We start from the raw sequence: 27,367 nt of genomic DNA, 5'->3' as shown, positions 1-27,367 counted from the left end.
CTTCCTCAAGCAGTCCCCAGTGTGATTGTCACATAAATCCTCTCACTTCAAAGTCAGAGAGACAAAAATAAACACCAAGCTCCCTGGAAGAGACAGCCTGACATTTGACTTCTGTCTTTGAATACACACAGCAAATGTGATAAGATCAGAACAAAATTTAAAGTCCTGTTTACAGAAAGCTAGTTCTTGGAAGAATACAGTAAACAAGGTTTGGGCAATAGAAGGGACGAACTTGAGCTGGACAGCATAAAAACCATAACACCAGCAAATAGAAAGCCTGGAAATGTGAGTTACAAACACAAAGCCAATGGTAAGCAATGGGCAGAATGAATTCTTAGGTCAAGTATCTGAAAGTCCACAAGATGTCTTTAGCAATCAAGACAGGTGTGCTGTCTGGTAAGTTGTGACTTTAAAAAACAAGCATTGGCATAGCCAATAGGTCTCGCCTTTGGGACCTTCTAAGTGTTTAGCCATGCAACAGTTGCATAACTAAATACTTATAAGGTCCCAAAAGCGAGACCTATTGGCTATGCAAAGCGGCCGTGCGGCCGTGAAAGTAATTGCGGTAAAGCGCGGTGTGCGCGCCCGCATTCATGCACTGTAGCTCTAGGCTGGCTTGGTAGCACTTTTTGAAGCCCTCTCAATAAGTCTCACCAGACAAGCGCATGCGCTGGGTCAGGCGAGACCTAAAGAGCCACTGAAACCCATCTGGAATTTAGAGGAAAGTTTAAGAGCTGGCTATTCCCAACTGACAATCTTAGCCACCCTGATGTTTCTTCTAAAAAACAGGAAATGCAATAAAAAGAATGCCTGCTCTGTCCACATACAGAAAGACGCTCTGACCAGTTTGTCAAAGATCTTATTGAAGAACACAATCTATCGTACGTGCAGACAGATCTTCTTTCCTCCCAGTGCCTGTGTAATCAAGTACTCTCATCTCACTTGAACACTCTTGCTTTCATTCTACTACTTACCTGCTCACGATTGCATGCACTTCGACAAGCTGCATCCCATTATATTGCAAAAACCCCAAAAAGTTGATTTATGCTCCTCAAATATCTACCTTCCTGTGCCTCACCTGCTACCTTTATTCGACCAGTAATCAAAACTGCATGTCCTCTTGTTTACTTTCCCTTTATATTCCTGTGAATTTATTGCTTCTTGTCCCGCGACCGATTGTCCACAACATCTCCTTTTTTTAAGAAACCAATAATCCACTGACTTGCAATCTATCAGCTCTCTAATCCTCCTCTTCCCTGCTATTTGCTCCACCAATCATTGCAATCTATCAGCTCTCTAATCCTCCTCTTACCTGCTATTTACTCCACCAATCATTTGCATGAACTAAAATACCCCTCTCCCCACTCCTGATATCAGTCTTATCTAAGTTTTAATTCCACCAAATAGAAACTGGGATAAAAGCATGTAGGGTTTCTTTTAAGAACACAAGCCTAATCCCATTACACAAAATACACTTAATTGCCTACTAGCTTTGGATTTCAAAATAGCATGCAACTCAAACACCTTACTACTGCAGAAAAAAGAAAATAATTTTGTGTTTTATTTGTCAGAGACCTAACCTGGCCTTCGTTCTTAGCCTGGCTGCATCTCTGAGAGTTGGATACTAGCAAGTATTTAAAAGGTTAAAACTCATGATCATTGACTGTCAATGCACATTTTTATTAGTTACCTTTTATCGCCTCCTTAGAAACACTGTATATTTTTTTTATGAGAAAGTTTGTATATTTACGTGATAAACTCCATAGCGCAGATTAGTTTTAGCAACTTCTAATTGACTAATAGATTTCTTTTTATTCCTCTCTTTTAGATATATTTTAATAGTTTAATGAATCCAACAATACATTTCCTTATTCTTGTATGTCTTGTAAGTACTATTGCAATACATTCTTATAAGAGACAGGATTGCCAAGCACCTGGCTTGCTTTCATAACAGAGACCGGCTCCTTCCAGTTTTGTCACGCTGGCCTATTGCTGACCCTCACCGTTCCTAGTGCCTTGAGCAATGTGCCTTGAACTGAGGTGAACATCAGACCTACCGTCCACACGAATGGGTACAGTCTTGGTGAGCATTCTTAGAGTCTGTAGGAAAATCAGCAGATGTGGAGAATTTCAATATGCATATTGTTGTTAGCGTGCCATTGCAGACACATTTAGCCAATTATAATGGATTTTGGGGAGATAGGGGTAATGTAATTGAAATTGGTCAGGATTCTGTTATTTCTGATGGGAAGGTGAATTAGTAGCCCCCTGATGCAAGGGATTGTGGTGGCCCGCTCCCTCCACTCGGATGGCCTATAAGGGGGATGCAGAAATATATAGCTGTGCCCCTGTTTTGCTGGATAAAGAAAACATTTCAATAGCATTAACCAATCATCAATAGAGCCCTTTGTGGACTAGGTTTCAATTGTTTGATACTTTGCAAGACTGACCCAATATTTCGACGCCCCGGAAAGTGTGTATCAATTAAATCATAAGCAATAGCACATACTATTAGAGCACCCATAAAAACCCCTGTACGGTGTTTTATAAGTAATCCTTATTGACCCAGTTCTTCTGGGCATCTGCAGCTAGTCAGCTGTGTGGAATCGAAGTCCTACTCTCTATAGCTGGCCTCTTCTGCAGGTCAGAAACAAACAGTTGCTCTCCGTTTCTCATCTTGGGGGGCTTGCTCGTGAGGCATATGTGTAGTCAACACTCTTCTTACAGAGTTCAACTTGTCTCTCCATGTGCAGCCCATTCATCACAGGGCACTACTCCCACCACCCATATATTTACGGCGCAAGACTTTGCTTCACTATGAGATGTTCCTTCAGGGACAGCTGGAGGCAGCACACACTCACCCTTTATCAAACATTTTCCCTAACAAAAAGCCACACGTGTTTGCTTTGCCAGGGATTATTTGATCTAAAGCCAATGATATCCATATCCATCTCAGAAATGATGGAGATCTGGCCTCACCGGCTTCCAGGTTAAGATCTGTAGGCGGGTGGTTGGTTGAATGAGACCAAGGACCAAGGACCCCGACTTGAAATCTCCCGCTCGAGCATCATCGGACGCAATCCGCTCTACCTTGCTGCACCTCCCTTAAGCTGATGTTTTGTTCCATCAGTGCAAGGTTCAGGACTCTCTATTTACAAAATATATATATTTTTTAATTTTGATTGATCGCCTGATTTATATAGATTGCACGTTGCCCCAAGTCAGTTGTGAGTAGTTCTTTAATTGGATTATTTTATGTGCATTCTGAGTATGTACAAGTGTCAGAATATCATGAAAACAGGGCAGGGTGAGCTACTCGTGCCTCATATTCCAAAACATTAGACCTTTTCTGATGTCCAAACTTGATCATTTCACCTCCTCCTGCCCCCTCAGTTACTCTAGGTGCTACTGGCTGCCCATTTTGCTCGGAGTTAAACCTAGGGGCAGAGGAGTGAAAGTATTGGTGCCCTAGCCCTGGAACTTGTTGGGTAATTATATTGTAGCACTTAAGAACGTTTGGCATTCAGAGGAAGTGTGAAATGTGTGAAATGTTCATCTGCCAGCGGTGGCTTTGAATTTGGGGGGGGGGGGTTGCCAAGTATTCTTAATGCTATTCATGCTGCCAGCAGGCGCCACTCATAAATCAGGCAGCTCCGCACAAATTCATTAGAATTACGGTAGTTGATTCAAGATGACCTTGCTTGCTCCCTTTGGCACACCCTCGCTAGTTTTCAAAATGCTTCTGTGTAGCAGTGCTAATAAGCATTTATTTACCCAGCATGTAGCTTCATACTTGCTGAAATGTGGTCCTGGGCATTGAACATAGTCGTTGTCCAAGAAACATAGGAAGACCTGGGCCAGAAACCTGTAATGTTCCACACTGTAGATGCTGTGTTTTAATTTATTTTCGGCATGGCTACATACCGAAAAAGGGAACAACACGCTTTTCCTTTTCCACATAAGTTTTTTTTTTTAACCATACCTTTTATCTGTCTTGTTACTGAGGAAGATTGAAAAAATGATTTTAAGTTTAGCTCTTAATGTCGATGAAGGTACCAGTGGAACCAGTGCCTTAAATGGGCAGGTACTGAGCACCTGCACTTCTTTAATTTGAATGCACATCTGAGCTCTGCTGCAATACATTTAATGAGGGAGTACCTGCACTTTTTTCAAAAGCAGACGGGTACTCGACAGAGTGATTACCTGCACTTCTAAATTTCCATTGAAAGCACTGCGTGGAACAACATACTCCAAGATAAGCGATGTGGCCTAGCAGCCAGATCTGCTGACTTTGGAACTAGGTTCAAATCTCAGCTCTGGCTCAACATTCGGTCATTCTGGGAAAATCACCTCATCGGTCTTGTTAATTTATAAAGCTTTTTAATTTACTCAGGCCAAGTTCCCTCCCCATAAAACTGCAAAAGCAGTATATATTTAGCTCCTTCATTTTAAGCTCAATGACCTTTAGTAAGAAATTGGATTATTATTTGGGATGGGTGACTGCCCTTCTCAACGAATAATCACAGTCCTCCTCAGGATGAACCTTCAAAGACGGCCAATTAACCTGAGCTCAACCTCCTACTAGGTATGGCACAGAGCAGACCGGATTAATTTGGGGAAATGTGTCAAGTATTTATGTAGTACCAAAACAGCAAGAATATAAAAACCATAAAAATCCCAAACCGAATATAATCATCAAAATAAAAAAAAATCCAACAAGGGGAACCGGAGATATAATATTTTTAAGTACAAATAGCCCCAAAAACAAAAACGCACCAGTGAACGTCAGTGGTCGTAGTAGACTGGGACCTAGGCACAGTTTGAGGATTTGCGGATACACCAACTGGATTCATCCTGGTCAAAGATTTTTCTTTCTGACATAGTCTTTTACGGCCCAATGCACCACATAAGCCCCCAGCAACCCCACGCGAGGCCAACAGCAGAGTCTAGTTCAGGTACAGTTGCCACTGGTCAGCTGGGTAGTTACATTAGAAGGCATCTTGCAGCTTGTTGTCTCCCTGTAGCCACCCAAGAGGTTAGCCAGCTGGCCCTGGTAGTTCACTTTTTTTTGTCCTGGGTACAAGAAGGAGTAGGTCTAGTTCATCAGGGCTCCACTCACATCAACGACAGCAGGCCCAGTCCTCTTCTGATCTTCTGCAGGTCCAGAAAGTGTTCTGAAGTGGGTGCCTGGAGAGGCCACATTGTCTGACATTAACTAGTGGGTGGGAAGACTCATGGGCCCGTCCTAACAAATGGGATAAAAGTTCCTTGGGCCAACTCTGCCGACTTGTTCAGTAGTTCCTGTTTGCCTTACTGCAAATAGGCACAAAATGCAATGTGTCAGAGCAATTTCAAGATGGCAGAGGCCTCTGGTCACATGGTCAAATGGTCTCTGAGGGATGAGCTGTGAACGGGGAGTGCACTATGATAATCCTAGAGTGCTCCCACATCGAACACTAAAATCCAGTTTGAGGCAGGCACTGTACCTACAACAAACCTAGAGCTGGAACACTTGAATCATGCTGCAGTGGAGGACAAAGTTATGTGGCAGAGTTGAAAAAAATGATGTTGCTAGAAAAAAGCAAGTTATGCTGCATATTGCGGCACAATGAGTAGCAGTATTATTTTATCATTTGGTTATATTAACACATATTAATACTGTCAGGGTAAAATTCCACATCCCTCATACCAGTTTAACACCTGAAGTAAAAGCAATCAACAACTGAAAGATTATCCGTTAACAATCACAGTACTGCCGCTGCATGCAACAACAAATTCTGCTTTACGTTAAGTAACTTTTAAGCTAGAAACTTTTGTTTGTAAATCCAGAAAGTATATAGCAGGAGCTGGGTTGTGTAGCAAATTCAGCAAATCCATGAATATATGGAAACTGCTGTGGCTACAGAACCGCACAATCCAGTGGCTCTGTCTACCAGCAAGACTCTGAGATGCAGAGTGAAAAATAGCTGATACTTAAATAAAATATCAGGACTGGGAAAGGGTTGCGGTCAATTTTCAGCAACTGTGCAACAGGATGCTGCAACTGACTCCAAACTTGAGAATTCGGACATGAAGCCGAGTTTATTTAGACTTCTTTTTAACTGGGCTTTGGGAAGAAAGGGGTGATCGTCGGGCCCTTATGCTGGACCTGCATAAAACAGTTCCACTGCATTACAGTTGCAAGTTCACACCCAGGCCAATAATCCATTGAGACCCAAAGCGATTCAAAAACAGATGAACGAGACAGCAATGCTGCATTGGAGAAAAATCTGCCTCATCTCTGGATATTGTTAGGCATCAAGTGACATTCAGTGTTCAAAGCATGATCAAGTTTTTGGTAGCCACAAAAAGTTTTAACAGAAAATGACAAATGAATTTGTTAGCAAGGCTTTCTGGCCCAACCATATTTAAAGGAGAGCCCATAAGGAGCATCTTTCGAGGACCAGCCTCCTGAACCTGTTACAACCCATCCAGGAAGAGGCCTCGAGCGTGACGTGGATGGATCAAGGCCTCCTCCATCAGTCGTCTGCACTGCTGCAGGTGCACACAAATCATGCACGAGACACATTATGATCTATTAAAGACTGACATATTTGGGGTGAATATCGGGCAGGTCATCCATCTGAAGATGTATGCCCTTGTTTAAGCCTTTCTTCAGTCATCTCGGGCGGACAAGCATGGTGAACCTATCCGTGCCCCCTCCTTCCCCCCCCAACAATACACTATACAAGTGTCAGTCTGTCTTCGGAAAATAAAACAATGTGTATATATTAATGTTGTGTCCCATGGCATGCAGGGCATTTTTACTTTATTCGTGTCTGCTACTGCTGTGGTGAGCACCGCCAGCCCAGGCGTGACATGGCATTAGAGAGGCAGCTCTGCCATCAGGAAAACCACCATCCACTGACTTGTAAATGGAGCCGGGGAAGAGAGGTGGGTGGACGCGGCAGCCGACAGTTCTTGGTGGCTGTCAAAGCCATCTGCATCAGGCAGGCTGTGTGTATAGGGTGTGTATGTAGGTGTTTTTTTGTAATACATAATGGGTATTTGTACTGTGCAAACATACTGGAGTAGGGCAGTGTGGGGTGGTGAGGTGTGGCTTGAAGAAGATGAGGGCTTGCAACACACCTTGATCTCACTATTTCCATATGGCCAACTACATTGGCTTTCATCAGCAATATTGTATTGCTGGAAATATGCATATATGCGTGGTGGCCACATGATCCTATTTCCATATCTTCACTAAATACTCATGGTAGGGAGAAGGCAACAGTTACAGACCAGGTTCTAAAAACGTTTGCTACCCCTTACACTTCACCTCCATCTGCGTGGAGGTGCGAGAAGTGCTTAGCTATCGAGCCAAAGAACCTGAATGGAAACATGTTCACACTGCAGAAACAGAAGGGGCTTGCCTGTAGCAGTAGTTTTGCAGCTTGAAGCTCGTCTACTATTAAGCTACCTACCTCCCTGGTAAATCACAGTAAAATCGAATTATCTTTTATTTTGCCTAGGTTACATGCTGAATCTCATTTCCAATTTTACTTCGCAGAAATGCAGTTTGTAGATGGCTGCAGTGTGGGTGTGTTGTGGGTTCTAGATTGAGGCCATCATGAGCCACTCACTCTGACCGCACCTGTGGCTAAAAACCCTAAACTTTAATTTGTAGTAAAGTAGATGCTGTTTCAGGCTCAACCTTTCAAAGGTGAAGTAATGCACAACGTGAAGGGATAATGACTTCAAGCTCTAAAACCAGTGTCACTGATAAACATCCTTTTCATCATGCTCTTTCTGCTATCTTCATATTATGTTCTCAATTTCAGAACTATGAGAGGTGTAGCCAACCCACTGCGGCCTGCAGCCTATGCATACTACTCAGCTGGTTGTGCATAAATGATGTTCTCTTGTGCTGTGGGTTGTGAGTGGTGCAATTTTAGTGACGGTGTCAAAACTGCAGACACCACGATGGCTGTCTCTGGTGTTTAAATCATCAGGGGAAAGCTCAGGTCACATGTGACCCAGTATCTCTCCTCTTTTGTTCTTGTAAGGTCCCCACCCCACATTCCTTCCAATAAGTGGCATCATTTTCCAGTGGTAAACATTGCTAAAACTAGAGAGAGATGATCATGTTTGGTGCACTCATCCCCCTGGCCTTACCCTTTACATCTAGGTAGCTATTACCTCAACCTGACAGCATGCTAGCACCCAAGTTCCTATGGTTGATGTTTGAACTGTAAATCCGCCACACCACGGTCATATTATGTTGATGTGGTTGCCATGTTGAGGTCAGGGGATCGTCGGTGTGAAAGTATGCCCCTGTACCCGGTCCTGATGTCATGGCAGTGAAAAATAGTCCTAAAGAGATGTTTGCTAAGTGCTGTAGCAGCCAGCAGCTTAGCCTCTTGGCGCTGTGGCCTGCAAGTGCTTGGCAGTCTTTATCGTCTGAACATTGGTATTTCACTTACTATCTGAACTAAAGAAATCTATGCTCTCCTAATGCACTTTTACCTAGTCCAGCTTGGCTTGGGTGAAATTTTACTAACCCAAAGGCTGTAGCGCTTACCCTGAAATGGCGAATGATTGCCATTTTATGGTCCCCTGGTCTTCCTGTGCCCTTGTTGGGGTAGCTCGTTTATTTCCCTGCCCTCTGCTTTCACTCCTCTTCATGTCCATGTCTCCCTACCACCATGTCCAGTGTGTATGTCTGTGCCTCAAGGATCTGCCCTCATGTCCACCTTCTCAGTGACTTTATGGACCAAAGCCCAGGTCTCTGTCCAGTCATTACTGGCCGGAGGGAGGGAGGGAGGGAAGGAAGCCTGGGGGTAGCTATGAACATATTTTTATTTTTACAAGTACAGAGGAAAATAATTACATATTCACGTTTTAAAATCCATGAGTCGATCAAGTAAAAACGGTTGCCGATGAAATCGGGCTTTAGAGGCGCCTGTCAGTAAAGACACATGTACAGAGTCCAGTCTCTCAAGCGCTTCCATTCCTTTGAAAATTGTGAAATAAACCTTACAGCAGCCCTCGACAAAGTGTGGATAGACCTGGAGACCATGCAGTAGCTGGCAGGAGATGAAGCGAAATATACTTTTATGCTTTAGGGCCAGAACATTATTTGTAATTTTTATAAGGGCAAATGGTCCTTTTTCTTCACCGATAATGGGTCTAAATCCAGCTGTCTTTGGCCGCCCAGAACTTAGGCTGAGTTTGATTATTTTTAAGGGGTACCAAGAAGAAAACGCATGAAGTAAATGTTTATTTTTATGCACGAAAATCGAATGTGGGAAGCCCCTTGGTGTTCAGAAATCGGCAGGAATCACACAAGTAAATGACCGTTTTCCCTAAAAACTGAGTTGTGTTTTCTTATGTGTTTATTTCTTGAGCAACTTTCAGGAAACCGCCTTGGAAAGGGCTGGTTTTGCCGCGGGGGCCCTGGCGAGGGTGGGAGTAGAGCAGATTTGTTTTTTCCTTTCCTCCTCTTTGGCCTGGCATTCTGACGCTCTTTGAAACGAGATCAGTTTCAAGTTGTGCTTTAAAAGCCTTTCCCCCCTTTCCCAAGGAGGTCCCTGCGCTCTTCAGGAGGGGAGCGCTGATAATACACAGTCTGCCTGCTGCTGGCGCCAGCCTGGCGAGCTGTTTATCTGGCTGGCTGCAGAGAGGCAATTACCTCTGTCTCACTTAAAGCCACAGCCTCCTCTTTTAATGCCTTATTTTATGAAAAGAAGAAAAACAATTAAAGGGTTTTTTCCCTGTTTAAAGCTCTCTCGCGCATTTTACACAGAAAAAGAGAACGATTAAAATCTGCTAGGAAAAAAAGTTCGGAAATGTACATTTAAAAAGCTTAGAAGCCCTGTCTGAGGTTAGTAGTCTCGATACGCCCCTTCCGCTCTGTTTTACATTAACTGGTTTCTTAGATGTATTTTTAAAAAGATGTTAGCAAAGTTTCCCACCTCGGTGCTAAAGAAATGGCAACAGTTTGTAACTGCGGAAAGATTGTGCACTCTGCTTCTAAAATGTTTATTAGTGAGCGACTGCAGGAGGTGATGGTTAACTTAGCTGGTTAATGCACCTGCAGTAAAATGTAAAACTAAGGTCACGCGCTTCTAAAGCACGGTATCTGAACGAAAAAAAAATGCAGTGGGTGTACATAGAGCAGGTAGTTAAATAATTTGCGTATTAAAGTGATTGCTTGTGCCACTCAAGGCTACTTGTAGCGCGCTTGCTTCGAGCAGTACACGTGCGTTTGCTTTCCGGGGTACTCTTAGTCTAGGGGTCGTGACATTAGCATTTTTGGTCGAATATTGGCCCTTTACGAAGCTCGCTCGGCAAGCTTGAATAGTCTCTTGGTGGCCTCTGACACGCTGCCTGTCTGTCTGCCTTCTCTCCTGAGCTTCTCCAGCGCTGCTCAGCTAGGACCCGCCCCTTCTTGGAAAAAAACCGTAGTCCCGGAGCCTCAGGCTCCTCCGAGGCAGACATGCTGTCTGGGGCCTACAAAGAACTTTAAGTGGTGGCTGCAAATAGAAGGTGTTGCCCTGTCCAGCCCCAGAGGAACAAATGCAGTTCTGCATTCAAGGTCAAGCAGACAAGAAACATTCCACTCGTATCTGCACATCGCCCCGGCAGCCCTTTTATCGAGGGATTTCAAACTAGAATGGAGACGCCCTAGCGACGAGGCACCCCAGAGTGCTTTCCTAGACTCGCATGCGTTTCGGCTAAAGTTTAAGGGTAGTGATTTGGCGAGGGGTAGTGACGTCACAAAGCCGCGCCGACTTGAAACTGTGGGATGCATACTTTCAGGCGCCAGGAGTCTGCCTCAGTTTGTGGACACAGGGCCACGTAAACAGCTCAGATAGCGTAGAGTCGAGCGTCCCGGTTGTAATAATCCCCAGGGGTGCTCAAAGAGCCTAATAGAACAAAGGCCTAGGTACCTGCAAAAGCTGGCAGTTCACAGGCACTTCTGAGTTCAAAACTCTCCAATGTTTTAGGATGCCATATGAGGGCAAAAACAAACGGTATACGTTTCATATTAGGCCCTGCTGTGGCAGTGTGTGATGAATTTCGGGTATGTGAGCTCTTCTCATCTGACTCGACTGAGACTGTATTTTACTCTTCATGGGTTCTGTGCTCCATGCTAGCGCTCTAAAGTGATAACATGGAAAACATGCTGCATATTTAATTTTTAAAATATTAAACAGTGTGCGCGACCTGACAAACTCAATCCTATTTCCGGTTACTTTTGCTGACTTCCTTTTCGGCAACCGTGACCTCCGTGGAACCACCAATTTTGCAGCATGAATCTTTCTGGATTCACTATGCTGTGCATTATTCCGCCATCTAGTGGTTGGGTCCGGATTGTTTTTTTTTTTGTTTTTTTTCTTGCGGCCCAGGTGGGCGTCGTCATACCACCATTTGGTGTCCTTCGTGACATCGACGCGCTTCCTCCAGAAGGTCCCACCTTTGGTCGCCATCTTAAGATTCTTTTTTTTCCGCCGTTGGGTCTGAATGGTCTGTGAAGGAGAAGGTTGAGGGGGAGGCCCATGTAGCTACCCTACAAATCTGAGTAATCGTGGCTCATGTAACTGCTACAGTTTAAGACATATGTGATGGTAATTTGTAGTGCACACTATCATGCAGGAGGGTATCCTGGTGCTGAGTAGATGCTAGTCTGGCCAATCCTATGGCCTAGTGAGACTATTTAAAAGCCCGGTCTTCAGCTTCTTGTGGACTTCAAGAAGTGAAGAGAAAGTCTTATGGGTAGCAGCAGGACATTCCATGATTTAGGAGCAATGTAGGAGAAGGCTCGACCGCAGAATCTATTTTTCCAGATGTGTGTAAATTAGAATCTGGACAGGCAGAGCTGTCTGTAAGTTTTGTGCAAGCAGATGAGACTGTTGGAGTATGCTGGGCCAGTGTTATTTAGTGCCTTGAAAGAGTGGGCGAGGAGTTGGAATTATGCTAGTTTGTGTCTGGCGAGCCAGTGGTGCTCCTCTAGGTGTGCTGTGATGTGACTGCGGCATGGAAAGTTGACTGATTCTGGCTGCCGAATACTGAATAGTCTGCAGCCTTCACATGAGTTTTTTTTTTGTTGTTGTTGATCCTGGCATAGATATTGTGCCCATAGTACAATCTGCTTGTGGCGAGGGTGAGCGTGGCGCTTTTCCGGATGCTGATTGGGAGCCATTTGAAAGTCTTCCTCACTGTCTCCATGGTATGGAAGCATGAGGCAGTGACAGCCTTGACTTGGGCAGTCATGTTGATTTTGCTCTTGATGATCCCAAATTTCTTGGTGTTTGTAGTGGGCGTGGGTGTCGGCCCTAGCTCTGTTGACCACAAGGTGGAGTCCATGGTGAAGTGCTCTTCCTAAAGATCATGATTTCGGTCTTGTCAGTGTTCAGCTTCAAACAGTTGATCTTCATCCAGTGGGCGATTTCAGTCATGCAGGCATTGAACTTAATCCGGGTACTGGCCGTCTTGTCCTGGAGGGAGAGAATGATGCTGTGTGTCGTCGGCGTGAGCGAGGACGTTGATGTCATGAGATTAAGTCGGGGTACATCCTGGGCGTATGGTGCCAGACTGACTGGGTCCTTCTAGTCAGGAAGGAGCAGATCCATCGGAGTGCTTGTCCTTGGATTCACATACTTCTTGTGGACCTTCCTTGTATCCCCAAAGGTAGAAATTGGCCAGTTGCATTTATAAGCCAATGAAATTAGAGACCTGGCCCATCTACTTATTGAGGAAGTTACTATGTTTTCCCGTTTCTGGCAGGCCCAAATTTGACAAAACAGCTTCTACCCTTCGAAATGATTTAAATATGTAAAATGACTTCATCTCATATCCAAGACATGAAGCCCTCCTTCATCTGTAGATGGAAAAGTATAGAATTCTTGTAAAATTACCCCTTGAACCCTATGAAAATGGGAATTCAAATTGTGAAACACATAATGAACAGTTCTTAAAACAATCTTTCCTAAAACATCTGCAAAAAGTATGCTTCTATGTTAGTGCGCCCAACACTCTCAATCGCCTAGCAGAAGTAATATCTACTAGGAAAAAGGTTTTAAGAGTGAGAGACTTCTAATGTACTCCCTCTAACAGCTCAAATGGAGGATTCTTTCATGCTTCCAGTACCACAACAGGTATCGGACAGTTGTTAGCCAGGCCCCTAAACAACCGAGAAAAAAAACCCATCATCCCTCCGATTTTTCCAAGAACTCCTAATGGACATTATGGATGCCCACTGTACTGCCAGAGTAGCTTCTCTTAGCCCCACTGTAGATCCATTCCATAAAAACTCACGGATGTAAATAAAATCAACAGTGGTGGGATAGAAAGCTTTTCTAGCGCACAACGACCAACAGTGCCCCAAAGTCTTCCATAACATCTAAAGGATTCCTGTTTTAGCACCAGAAAGAGAAGAGGTGAAGGTACGGTTGGTTAACTTCTTTCCTCCGAGATTCTCAGAGCTGTAAACAGAGGAGACCAGGTGACGTGGGGCCCTGTTGGGGCTATCGGAATCACCTGAACTTGCTCCCGCCTCACTCTCTGTAGGGATGCTTTTATCAGTGGAAAAGGAGGAAAGGTATATAGGAGATCCTTGAGTGACCTATACAGCAAAGCATCTTCAGTGCAGGCCTACTTTTCCCTTCCCCTTTTAACATAATTTCAGAATCTTTACATTCCATGTGGAAGCAAATATGTCTCAATGATAGACGTCATCAATGCTCCAAGAGCTCGAACATTTCTGCATGCAGGGCAAAGTCCAGAGAAGAGGGGATCTCTCTGCTTAAGATGTCCGCTACTACATTGTACACTCCCTGTATATGAATCACTGAGAGAGAAATCGGGAATGAGATGGGTACATCCACCAACTCAAGTTCCTTATCACCTGTTGAGTTAGTTTGATCCTTAACAACACATTCTGTGAACTTGGATACCAGATTGCCAGAATCCATGCCATTAGTTTGTGCAGTTGGAATATTGCCCACAAAAGAAGGAAAATAGTTGCTGTTAAATCTCATTGAACCTTTAGCCAGGATAATCACTCTGTAGCTTTCTGTGCCATCAGATCTCTGATATGAGCTTGAATTCTCTTCGTTCTGTTTTCCAGCAACATCACTGTCCCACAATCCATGCTGAATCTTGCTCCTATAAAAGAAAGCTCGTGAAGGGAGTAGATTGAACTTTTTTTCCAATTTATAGGGAATTTGTGCTTTAGAAGTAAGAAGAGTAATCTGTGGACATTGGAAATGACTAACTCCTTAGACGGAGCTTGGATAAGCCAGTCGTCCAGGTATGAGTTCAGAAATATCCTCTGCAAATGAAGAAGAGAAACAAGGGGAGCCAACATCTGTGTAAAAACTCTAAACTGGTAGTGGGAATTACAAACCGCAAATCACAGAAATCTTTGGTGCGTCTTGCGTACTGGGATGTGTAGATATGCGTTCTGTAAATCTATAGATGTAAAGAAGTCCCCTGGATTTATCACTAGTATTCTAGATTGGAGAATCATCATACGATAATGGACAGTCTTGATGCAGGGGTTTACCCATTTTAAATCCAGAATGGGCCTGAATGAACCTGAAGCCTTTTGGACTAAGAAGAGTATTAAATACGCCTTTGTCCTTTTTTTCGAACCTAGCACTGGAATGATGGCTCTTTTTTTCCAACAGTTTCTTGATTTCTTTTAACCCCTTCGATGCTGCGCAGATTCCGCCGCTGTGCTGACGGAATCTTGCGCGGGTGTGGTCATGACGGAATGGTTCCGTCATGAGCACAGCTCAACCGTGGGTCATGACGGAACCATTCCGTCATGAGCACCGAAGGGGTTAATATCGCCAAATGTTTGGGGTTTTCCCTTGGTAACTGAGTATGGATGACACCTGTTTCTGGCAGCCACAATGAGATGTCTATAGCATACCCGTTCTTGACTACTAAAGTAGACCTATTGATTCGGAACATCAATCTCCCAAACCTGAAGATATTTCTGAATCCTTCCCCTCAACTGGTACAAAGCAATAATAATAATACACTCTTTATTGATTGGTTTAAAAAACCATTTACAATTTAAAACAAGACTAAATCGAACGATACAAATGACAATAATATGTGTTAAAAACGGTGGATTTAAAATTACTAAAAGTTAGGGGGACCATTATGTGCTAATAATGGTCTGCTGGAAGACATCGCTCTGGCTTTCTTTTGTTCTGGTCTCCAATTTGATTGTTGAGTCTATTAACTCGGCCGCCATACTAAGATGAGGAGGGTTTGGATGTGGTTATGGTACAAAACCGTATTTCTTCTTGGCTGGCTCAGTACGCTTGGAGAAATCCCTTTTGGGTGAGCATCGTTTCAGCTGATACTTCAGTTTCCTAAAAACGAAGATTTAGCTTCTTTCTTCAAGAAGGATTTCAGGGGGGAAAAAACAAATTTTGGGGAGCATGATTATCCTTGTAAGGCAAAGTGTGCTTGTGTTCTTAAATATCCTTGCGTCCAACTACTCTCCAAATAGCATGCGACCCCCAAATGGAATTTCCAGAAGAGCTATCTACTTTGCTGCCTCTACCTTCCATCCTCCCATCCTTAAGCTTCTTGCGGAAATTAGTGTATACAATGCCATAGCCTTTGTTCTCGTGATGTCAGAGAAAAATCCGCCAACAGCCTGGCCTGCTGTTCAATCGCTGACAATTCTGAACATTCATGGGCCTCCTAGATGGCTACTGCCAACATACCAAAGTCCTTTATTATAGATTTAGCCAAATATGTTGAATAGTTTACTTGCTTTTAACGTGAGATTTTTGTGGCAGAAAACACCTTCTTTAAAGAAGAGTTCAGCATCTTATTCATAGAATCTGCTGGAGAACAATCCTTCAGGTTTATTCAAGTTCTGCCTGGGGGGGGTGTAGTTTAGGCTTGGTGAGGTTTTTTTTTTAGGTGCAGAGATGGATGGTGCGTTGGGTGGTGAGGCGTCAGCGAATTGAAGGCATCCAAAGTCATTGTTTGACAATATGAAGGTACAATTCTGAAGTAATGTCCCCTGAAATAAATCACTGAAATAAATCACTGAAATAAATACCTCAAACAAAAATGTTGCTGAAAGTAAAACCAACAACTGTTGGCGCATTTACACCATAAAAAATAAGCATGCAAAAGCCAATTTGTGCTGCAAATTTCCATTAAACAGTTTAGGTGAGATTGTCTTTCATTGATGGTATTCCAAGAAATCTGTTTTCTATTAAATAACATACAACCGTGCTGGCATAGGCACCGGGGGTGAATGTATGCTCCCCTTTCTCCGTGAGAGGAGTTGGGGGCAACATGGCGATGGTGAGTTAAGGCCCTTTGGCACTTTCACTTTTGGTTTGGAGACCCCTCACAGAGGTGAGACATTAACAAATGAATGAATACACCCAAAAGATGTGGGCACCCAGGAGTCGGTGAGGGCACCCCAAAGTGGGTTTTGATCAGCCCTGGCAAAACAAGAACAATATTTTGGGCAGGTAACTCTGCCAATCCCTCACCCTCCCCCCTTGGGGAGCTGGACACACACAAAAGCTGGGAAAGCTTCCCTCGCATTTAAAAATTGCATGAGGTTTTAGAAATTACGCATTCACATTGTCCTTGATGTCTGCCTCTTAATGTTGCACTGATGTAAAATGTTGGTCTCTTTCTTTTTGCTTGCAGAGTCCCCACCACCTCCATACTCCCGGCTGTCCCCCGACGTGGAGAGAAAGCCACTGGGTGAGTGAGATTTTGATTTGTTGTACAGCAGTGTCCAGTGCATATGTTTTGGTTTTACAGACGTCTCTTGTGCTTTGCTACAGCATGATGCGGTGGACAGTATAAGGTAATGCATAAGCTGTATTGTTATACAGGAAGGTCAAATAGATACTGGTAGACTGGCCACTTTGTCTGGGTTCAAGAGCAGTATCTGGAGGGCTTGGGTGTCCACAAAACCATTATTTGCTCCAAGAGTTGACCGGATGCAGTTATACAGATGTCCATCAGCATTAAACACTAGATTTCAAAGTGAGGTTTATGGAGTAATATGTTGGTAGACCGAGGCCTCCCAAGCGGGGTTCTAAAGCCTACTTCTGGGGATCGGGCCATAAAGAAGCAAGGCCAAAATGAGACGTCCATCTTTGCCCCTTGAATCTCGTAATTGAATGGTCTAAATACCATTTAAATATGAACTCCGCAGCCTTCCATGAACCACCACCACCTCTGCAAAAGGCTGTTCTTTCCTTGAGATTCTACGTTTATGTGGTTACGGGGCAAGGATGATAGTCATTTTAAGGCTTGCCAGTTGTAAAAATGTCCAGTATGTTGTAAACTCTGCTTTTGTACCTCTTTCTCCAGCTTGTTTCACCCTTGATGTGTGCAGTATTGGAAACAATTGGATGTACTTGCATGGTTCAAGCCGTATACGTTCTAATTGTGTGCACAGCACCAACCCACGCCTACTGTCAAGGAGCATCCCATATTGCTACACAAGGTGATAAATTGGTGTTAAAGGTATGGAGTTGGGCCAGTATGCCAGACACACTACCTCATTTAGGAGAAACCCCATAAAAAAGAGACCCTATCCCCAGTCTGACAACCATAAGCTGGCAAAACTCTGATTTGGTGAACATCTGACAAAAAACACAAGATGGAGGTGATAAGCATGATAAAAGACTAATACATAAAGCAGGAGGGGCGGTAAGGATAACATGGAAGCTAGAAGATGTGCTGGAGACAAGGGTGATAGTATGGTTACTAGGGTAGAGGTGCCAGGGTCCTGGTAGGTGTGGTGGATCTGTGGAATAGGCACTGGTAGAGGCATTAGGGCATAGGTTGGAGTAGAGATGCAATGGTTACGAAGTGGCAATAGGGTGGATTTAGAGGTTTAATAGTAAAGGTGGGATTTAAAGAACTAGTTTAAAGGCAGGGGTTTAGGTACCGTAATACAAGCCCAGATAGAAGTTTCAAGGGTTTGTGTATATATAGGGCTTGAGGACCTAGTATAGAGGTGCTAAGTTAAAGGTAGCGAACAGGAGTAAAAAACATAGTCAATGGAGAATTGGGGAGTAACCAGCTACGGTATCTCAAGAAGGATGAAGAGACCTTAAGAGGGTAAATGAGTAAGGAGAAAAAGGGGAGCAAATCGAATTGGTGGGTTCAGTCTGTGAAAGGGAAATAGGTGTTTTGCAGCATGAATCAGTTTCTGGATCCACATGCTGTGCATTATTCAGCCATCTAGTGATTGGGTCTGGGTTCTTCTTGTTGGTCCTATATCCTCTTTTTTTTGTGTTGCTGGGCGTAGTCTGTAGCCATTTGGTGCTATGTCCTTCCTCCTATGACCTCCCTCAGAAGCCCTTGTGCGTGGTCGCCAACTTCATATTTTTTTCCCACCTTTGGGTCAGGAAGCCACAGCTGAAGCTCTGAGGGCATTGAGAGAAGTTACATTGCTTACCGACGGATTGTCAAACAAAAAAGAAGAAAAGGAAAATAACAGAGGTAAGAACACTGAATAGGAGATGGGCCTGCACCGGAAAAGGGAGCAGACTGTGCAAGTCATTTACTACGTGGTCAGAGAATGCACAAAAGGGGAGCGAGAGAACCACCCTGGGGAAACAGAAAATACTCCCTTTAGATTCTGCTGTGAGTGCAACCGAAAATGTGTCCAGAAAAACAACCACAAGGTCTGCAACCTCTGTCTGCTGAGAGACCACGACACTAAGACCTGCAAAGTGTGCTCCAAGTTTAGGCTCAAGACCATGAACATGGCTGCAAGGGAATAACAGGGCAGAATCACCACGCAATCATGCAGATGCAAAAGAATGAGGGCTCAACGCCGAGTGACTGCCGAGTGAGGGAAAGGATAACGTTGAAGAGACAGACATGGCGCAGGCAGAAGGTCCAACATAGTGAAGGATCGTGAAATCAAACAAACTCACTCCTCAATCATTACGCACGCAGCCACTGGGAGAGGTCAAATTCAGAAACTGGGAGCCACACTGGTAGAAGAGGGGAAAATAATAGCAAACACTTGCTTAAAATCTGCCTTCGATGTGGATTACATGGCCAGAAGGCAGATGATCACAGGAATATCCGTGAGGAGACATGCCTGGCTGTGGGTGTCCAAATTCCAAAATGAGGTTAAGGCAACCCACATAAATACAACCTTCACAGGAGAGAACCTGTTTGGAACGGCTGTAAATGACAGTCTGTAGCAGCTAAAAAAGGACAATGACACAGCAAAGGCCATTGGGGCGCAGCCGTTCCGGGTCAACCAACAAGGGGGAACAAACCCAACAAGAAATCCCACGTGCTGAAGAGGCTTCCAAATCACAATAACTCAGCCATCTTATGAGCAGACAGCCCATCAGCAGGGGTTACACCTACTGTGACAGTCTTAGCTGTTGCAGCATCCGTCCTTTGGGAGCAGAGCCTGGGGAAGGTGCAACGTTCCGGAGGAGCAAGCTCCTCCAACAATTGATTTTACGGACCATAAACACTACCACATAACACCAGTTGGGCGGAGAATATAGGTCTTCCTGCACGAATGGAGGTGGGGTTGTCTCCGACAAATGGATACTCCACAATCGTCCAACACGGTTACTGCATAGAATTCATAAGGTGTCCATCGGAGGCCAGACCAAAGACAAGATCACATGGAAGAAAAGAGGCACTGCTTGCAATGAAAAGTTTAGGAACTGCTAGAAACGAAAGCAATGGATAAATTGCCCACAGCAGAAATCAGTTACGGAAACTACTCCACATACTTCCTCACCTCAAAACTGGACAAACTCCTGAGACCAATCCTGGACCACCACTTTCTAAACAGGTTCATAAAAATGTGAAAATTCGAAACGTCCACACTGCAAGAGGTCGTACCGCGACTGTGAGAAAAGCACCACATGACAACCATAGACCTCAAGGATGACTACCTACACATTCCCTTGAATCACAAACCTAAGAAATACCTACGATTCGTTGTCGACAAAAAACACTACAGATTCAGGGTTCTCCCCTTTGGAATGTCAGCACCCAGGGTGTTCACAAAGAGCCTAGCCAAAGTGGCAGACCCCCTGAGGAAAAGGAAAATTTATGTTTAGCCGTACCTAAATGACTAGCCAATAAAAGTAATCTTGTGCTCACAATGCGAAAAGAATACAGGACAGTCATGGACACACTCCACAGACGGTGGCTCACAATAAACTTAGAAAAGTCCTAGGAGCCAGAATCCACATGGTCGAGGGAAGAGCCTTCCCCACTTTCAAGAGGATTCAAGCAGTAATGGAGCAAGCTTTCCTCTACCGCGGGGGTCAGTTTTTGACAGTGAGAGATGTGGGGGAAATAATGAGCATGATGACCTCATGCATTCCGTCGATCCCACATGCAAGACTACATATGAGACAATTACAAGAATGGATCCAGAACCAATGGTCACAGGCAATGGGGAGTTGGGAGAAACTCATTGTTGTAACTCCTAGAGAGCAGAAGGAGATAACATGGTGAAACATGAAAACCATAGAGGTGGGCAGACCTTTCATGCAACCAGCTCCACCAGTGACCATCACTATGGATGAGCCCCACACAGGTGGGGAGCACACATGGAGGAACTACACATCAGAAGACTATGAAAGGTGGAGGAAGTAACCCATCACATAATTTTCCTGGAGTAATGATGGTCTTTCTGGCCCTAAAAGCCTTCCGGACACAGGTAACGGGAAGGAATTTGCTAATCTAGTCAGACAATACAACCACGGTGCTCTACGTAAACAAGTAGGGAGGAACAACATTGTATTTGCTGTCCAAACTAACCAAGAGATCTGGAGATGGGCCTTTCAAAGTGAAATAACCATAATAACGATACACCTGCCAGGCATACAAAGTGGAGAAGCAAACATTCTAAGCAGACCGGTATCTGGCTCACATCAATGGGAACTGAACGAACGAGCGATCAAGAGGTCTTCCGCCTGTGAGTTACTCCAGACATCGACCTGTTACCTACCCCAGACAACACAAAATGCCCACCGATTCCAGGGGAATGCCCTGTTGACAAGACTTGTCAAGGCAATTTGCATAAGCCTTTCTACTGATTCCCCTCATACCTCTAGTGATAAGCACGTGCAAGCTGTCACAGATGACATTGATCCTAATTGTCCTACCGTGGGCAAGACAAGCTTGGCTCTCAAATCTTGTGGTAATGGCACAAGGAAAAAAAGTCACCAGAAATTCATGTCCTCCTCTCCATGTAGGGACGGAAGATCTACCACCCAGAAATGAGCAACCTGAGCCAAGTGCCCTGGCTCCCGAATATAGAGGTTTCACTCTTGAACCTACCTAAACGATCCATAGATATTCTGAAAGAAACTAGAAGGACAAGTACAAGGAAGTGTGCTACACAGTAAAAAGGCAGAGAGATGTCCTGTGGTGCAGAGGCAAAAGAATGCTTCACAACAAAACAGCGGACACCATAGTGATCAGATACCTCACTTACCTGCTGGAAAACGGGCTAGCATATACCTCGCTGAAGATACACCTGGCGGCAATAGTAGCCTACACAAGGGGACAGATATGAAGAAGCCTCTTCCCAGCAATACGACTCAAAAAGTTCTTAGAAGGAGCAAAGAGAGTAGCTCCACCCAGGTCAACACATATACTAATATGGAACATCAACCTGGTATTGACACAATTTAGGAAAGCACCTTTGAACTGGTATACAAGATGGTGCAATGGTTCCTAACCTTGAAGAGAGTCTTCCTAATTGCAATCACGTCACTGCACAGAGTGAACAAGCTGCAGGCACGGACCATCCAAGAACCCTACTTGCAAATACACAAGGACAGGGTAGTCATGCGGACTAGCCAATGTTTCTTTCCTAAAGTCATTTCACTATTCCACTAAACCGCGTGGATATACAAGCAAACACGGAGTCAGAAGTGGGCCAAAGAGTACTGAAACATCTATTTGCAAGCTAAAACTCTTATGACACCACCACTAGGAGTGACCAGGGATACTATTATAAAATCAGTGCACAGCATGTGAATCCATAAAAGGATTCATGCTGCAAAACAAAATGCTTACTTACCAGTTGGATAAGTTTTGCAGCTTGAAGAGTTTTATGGAATAATGTGCAGCGTTCCAACTCCCCAATAAAAACACGAGGTGAGACAAAAAGGGAAAAGATAACACAACATTAAAAGAGACCGAGGAAGCCTGCCAACACAGGAACTTGCCAAGTTGGGAAAAAAGAATCTGAAGATGGTGACCACGGACATGGGCTTCCGGGACGCACATCTGATGTCATAGGAGGATGTACATCACCAAATGGATACAGACTACGTGTAGCAACAAAAAAGAAAAAGAGGAAAGTAGACTAACAAGAAGATTCCGGATCCAACCACTAGATGGCATAATAAGGCACAGCATGTGAATCCAGAAAACTCTTCAAGCTGCAAAGCTACTCCTATTGGTAAATAACCATTTATATCTACTTGATTCTGGCAACAAAAAAAAGTACGAAAGGCATTCTTCAGTCTGAATTTGGTGTTGGGAATGGTGATAATTGGAAAGGTTTAAGGAGCTAAGGGAGGATCTGGCACTGGTGGAAGTATGGGAATCTGGCTCTGATCGACAGCGTCAGGAGCCCCCACTGGTTGGTTTGGTGAGGAGCCAGCACTTATGGGCAGTATGAGGAGCTGACACTGGTGGGCAGTGTGAAACTAGTGGAGATTGTGTGGCTCCGGCACTGCTGTGCAAGATAAGCTGGCAACGGTAGACAGTGTAACAAGTGCAAAGTAGCAGGCAGCGTGAGAAGCTAGTATGGGTGAAAAGTGGCCCTCTGTGAGCATTGTGAGTAGACCTAGGAGGATAGCTGAGATTGACTGCGGGACATTGTAAAGTGCTGCCATCTGCTCACTGTGAGACACAGACACTGGAGAACAGTTCAATGGGATAGCATCGGTGTGGAGCATGAGGATCTGGCATCGGTGTGTAATGAGAACATATAGTGATGTTGGGCAGTGTGAAGTGCAAGTACTGGTGTGGAGCATAGAAGGCTAGCAGGGCTGGGAACTGCAAGGAGCTGACATTTGTTAGTGTGGAGGGGGCAAAACAATCTTAATATTACATCTACAACTGCTGCTAGCTTGTACAATGTAGATGGTTTGGTGCAAGAACGCCAGAGTGGTGAGCTCCTTGTTTCTGTTCTACATTATTTCATATCATGAGATTTTATCGTACACATTTCTAACACTTATGTGAGCTTATGGAAGCAGCTGCATGGAGTCTTTTTGGGGACCCTATTTCCAAATGGTCCCACACTCTGAATAGTGCATGATCCCTGCCTTCCCCTGCCTACCTGAACAACTTGAAAAGGGTGATTGCAATATCAGCATACAAAGAAATGGGTGATATTGGGGAGCAAGTATATTGAGGGGCCACTTTGGTGTGTAAAGAACATTGGGGTATATGGAACATTGCCATAGTTTGTGTGAGGGAAATTCAGCAGGCAAGGAACTGGATTGCATTGACCTGCAAAAAGCAAGTCTGCATATGCATGGTAGGAGAAGGGCCACATCACTGCACAAGGAGCCGGGCCCTGCTGGTGTGATGGGAATTGGGCCCCATTGGCATTGAAAGAACCAGATGCTGTTGGAGTACAGGGTACGGAATCATTCTGCTGTACAAAGAACACTGTCGCATTATTCTGATGAAGCTGACCACATCTGCATGAACGGTTTTGTGCCACGTTCGCACACGAGGAGCTCAATGGGCTAGACCATGTTGGCATATAAGACATTTGGTTATATTGGCATGGAAGAACTAAGGCACCTTAATGGCCAACTTTCCATATTGGTGCACAAGGAACCATATCCCATTTGTGTACACGGCACCCACTCATGATGGTGGAGAAAGGGCTGGACTCTTGTAGGGCCGGATGAAGGTAAAAGGGAATAATTCTGTTTTTAAAAGCAGTGGCAGGGCTGGAGACAAAAGGTTAGATTTCAGATTGAGTTTTGACGGAAAAGCCTCCTATTTCTAGAGAAATACTAAATGCATGGGAGAAGCCAACAGTGGATTTTGGCACATGACCCTACTCTAGATTCACAACAGTGCTGTGTATTTTTCTTCCTTCTAGTGGGTGGGGCAGAAGGATTTCCTCAAACATATGTATAGTTTTTAAACGTAGACGTTGACTGTAGAAGGGGACTGTGTGACTCACAATGTTGACCAAAAGCATACAGTGCCCAGTTCTTTACCTCCGTCGTCAGATTCTTTTTAGGTTTGGTGTTAGCAGGAGACCTTTTGATTTTACTAAATTATGTATAATATGTTTATAGGGGCTCCCAGCCAGCACTATTTATCCACATGAATCTTATTGTGCCATTCACATTTTTTTTCTTCCACCAACCACAGCGTCCAGCCTGGGTTAATGTGTCTGCCCACTTCAGCCATCTGCTTTCTTCACTGTGAGTGATGGCATTCGCTTAAGCGCCTGAGATTACGATGGCAAGGTGTGCTTTTTAGGACTGAAAATATATTTTTGTTTTAGCCAATTTTGAGATTGTCAGAAGCTGGCTAGTTTCTACTAAACGCAAGGTCAGAGAGAAGCGGAAATCTTTTGATTTTACTACAATTATGTATATATATATATATATATTTCTTTTCTTCAGCCAATCCTCTCCTCATCTATTGGTCTATTTTTGTGCCAATCACGTTTAGCCAATGTTTATTGTTTATATTGACGCGGGCCCGGCAGCTCCTCAAAAAAATGCGTTTTTCAAAAACCATGATGAGACAGAACAAGCATTGACAAAGCCATAAGGCTGGCAGCCAACGCCAGATCTATGGGCTCAGCCAATTTGTGTTCCATTTGCACTGGATTCTGAATGAAGCTCTGGGTTAAGTGATGTTGGAGCAGGTTGTGAAATGGAGGTGCAGTGAATCTTGCAGTGAATCTTGCCCTCCTGCTGCATATTTTCATATCCCTCCATTTCAACAAAAAGACAATCATTTTAGAAAGACTGGCGAGTGGACTTGTTAAAACTGCAACTGTAACCGAATATTTGTGGCTTTTTTTCTTTAATTTATGTTTTTTTTTTTTTTTTAAGGGTGAGGTACTAAGGGGAGGGTAGCCCCTCCGAATCCCGCCTGAGCTCATAATTAGAGGTGTGTGGGTTTGGGGCTGGTAGACTTGTTAAAACAAGGTGCGCTGGGCAGGGAGGCGAGAGGAAGGAAGGAAGGCTCACGATAAACAACCTGAAGAATTTTAATAATGGCAATTAAAGTTTACTTGCTGAATTGTTTGTAGGCTGTTACTGTAACCAAGCCCGCACCAGCGCCAAGTCCCAACCTGCTGCTCCGGGATAATACGCCCACTCCTTCCCTCCGCTCTTCTCCCGTTCCCTCCAGAACCGGGTTCTAATTATATTTAGAATTAATCATATCGATTGCGATTACCTATATTCATTGAAACACGGCTGATCAAATAGCTCTTATTGAACAAAATATTTCGTGTTAATCTAATAATGCTGCGTTGGAGTCAGCACGGTTTATGTCTCAGTGTGAGGGCGCTACGAAGTCCAGAATCGGGCGCAAACCGATGTTGTCTCCGTTTTACACGTGTTGGTGGTTACAGGTGCTGTCCAAATTGCGCATCGTTTCGGTTTTTCCCCCTTCTTCAAATTACATCTCAGAGGAACTTGGGTGGCCACGGTGGTGGTAAAAAAAGGATAATACCCCAAAGTGAAACCAGCCACACATAAAATTACTGCATGTTATTCCCCATTGCACAGAGGAAAATCTCTTAATTGGATTTAGAAAATAACAGTCTGATACTACACGGTGATGGGATTTCAACTGGGCGTTTTGTGTGCTTGGCTGCTTGTTTGGTGTTTTGCACTGGCAGTTGCAGTGATGGCGTTGTCTTTGTCCATAGCTATTAGTGCCTTTTGTGCGGGCAGTGCGTGGTTTCCTGCAACCTTAAAGGTTGCTGCAGGCAAAACCACACCAGGACCTTTGAATGCCCCCCCCCCCCCCCCTAGTTTGATTGTTCGACTCAATGGCTCTAATGGCTGCTGATGAGAGGAGTGCTTTTCATTCTTTCAGTCCCAGAACTGTGTTGTGTCTGGCTAGAGCCTTCATTCAGGAGTCCAGTAGGGATGCAAAGGCGATGCCTATTACAGTCATTTTAATATGTGAGGAAGTCACCAGATTGGCCTGAGCGGCCAGCCACAGCCATCCAGAAACGCGTTTCCGCTAAGTATCTGAGAGCTGCGTCGTCTGTCCTCTTAGAGCTTTGTATACTCTTGTTTGCCATCAAATCTCGCGATTCTTTCAGCCATGCCAGCTCCTTACCGTCCCCACAGTGCAGTGAGCTCTCGTCCGCACCTCTGAGTTGTCGGAGCTCTGAACATTTTCCTTTGACCCCTCGAGCTCTGTCCGGGTCCATCGTCTCTGGGATCCACTCTATGCGTTCTGGCTGACTCCCTTCCTTCCCTGCCCCAGAGCCCAGTAAATTATAAACTTTCCATCTGAACACACGAGGGCCCGTCCCGCAGTGAACAAGTGACTTTAAGTAAAGTTACAACTTTACGTTTTTCCTGAGTTATGATCTCTGAACCGTTGTTTAGGGACCTGCATTGGTAAGTTTTGTATGTTCAATTTTTAAATGCACGTTTTTTCTATTAGAGTGTTATAACTAAGATCGACTTGATTCTCAAGACAGAGTCAGCTGTCGATCATTAGAAGATGTTGAACAAAGTACAGGGACAATGGGGTAAGTTAGAACAAGCATTGGCATAGCCAATAGGTCTCGACTTTGGGACCTTATAAGTGTTTAGCCATGCAACAGTTGCATAACTAAATACTTATATGGTCCCAAAAGCGAGACCTATTGGCTATGCCATTGCTTGTTATCTTAACCGTTAACATATAATTCAATATTGCTAGCCAACATCAGCAAAAATGAGTAATAAAAAAATCAAGTTGTTCCAAACAGGGGCCCCCAAAATAGGTCTTCCCCGAGCCCCTAAAATCCTTCCAATACACTAACACTGCAGAGAGGAGAACTTGGATTCACTGGGTGACATGGTGTTTGCTCAAGGTTTTAGTAAAATGACAGAAGCCCAAATCGCGTATTTAAATATATGAAATGCAGTTGGCAGCCACAAAGGTAAACTGAAAGCAACCCTTACAAAGCACTTTAAATTTACGAGTACATTCCAGGGTGAACTTGCGCACTAAGCAGTCTGAGGTGCAGCGAGAATTTAGTGGGGGCTTTCAGTGAGCAGGCGTCGGAGCGCTATATGAAATCTGATGGGTTTCACCGCAGGCCTTACCAATGACGACACACGTGGTCAGCTGACTTAGAGAG

At 44.3% G+C, this 27,367-nt stretch overlaps 1 protein-coding gene across 1 annotated transcript in view; it reads left to right on the top strand.

Annotated features, from left to right (window-relative positions):
- The window catches only part of SMAD6 (SMAD family member 6), a 119,907-nt gene that overhangs the window by 22,264 nt on the left and 70,276 nt on the right, over positions 1-27,367 (top strand). The window contains exon 2 of the mRNA XM_085644603.1: positions 16,684-16,740. Coding sequence (XP_085500729.1) covers positions 16,684-16,740 — 57 coding nt within the window. The remainder of the gene's footprint in view (positions 1-16,683; positions 16,741-27,367) is intronic.

This window comes from Triturus cristatus, chromosome 3_1, assembly GCF_964204655.1.
Source record: "Triturus cristatus chromosome 3_1, aTriCri1.1, whole genome shotgun sequence".
Taxonomy (NCBI): domain Eukaryota; kingdom Metazoa; phylum Chordata; class Amphibia; order Caudata; family Salamandridae; genus Triturus; species Triturus cristatus.
Note: the sequence above shows the minus strand (reverse complement) of the source record. Positions and strands in the feature narration are given on the sequence as shown.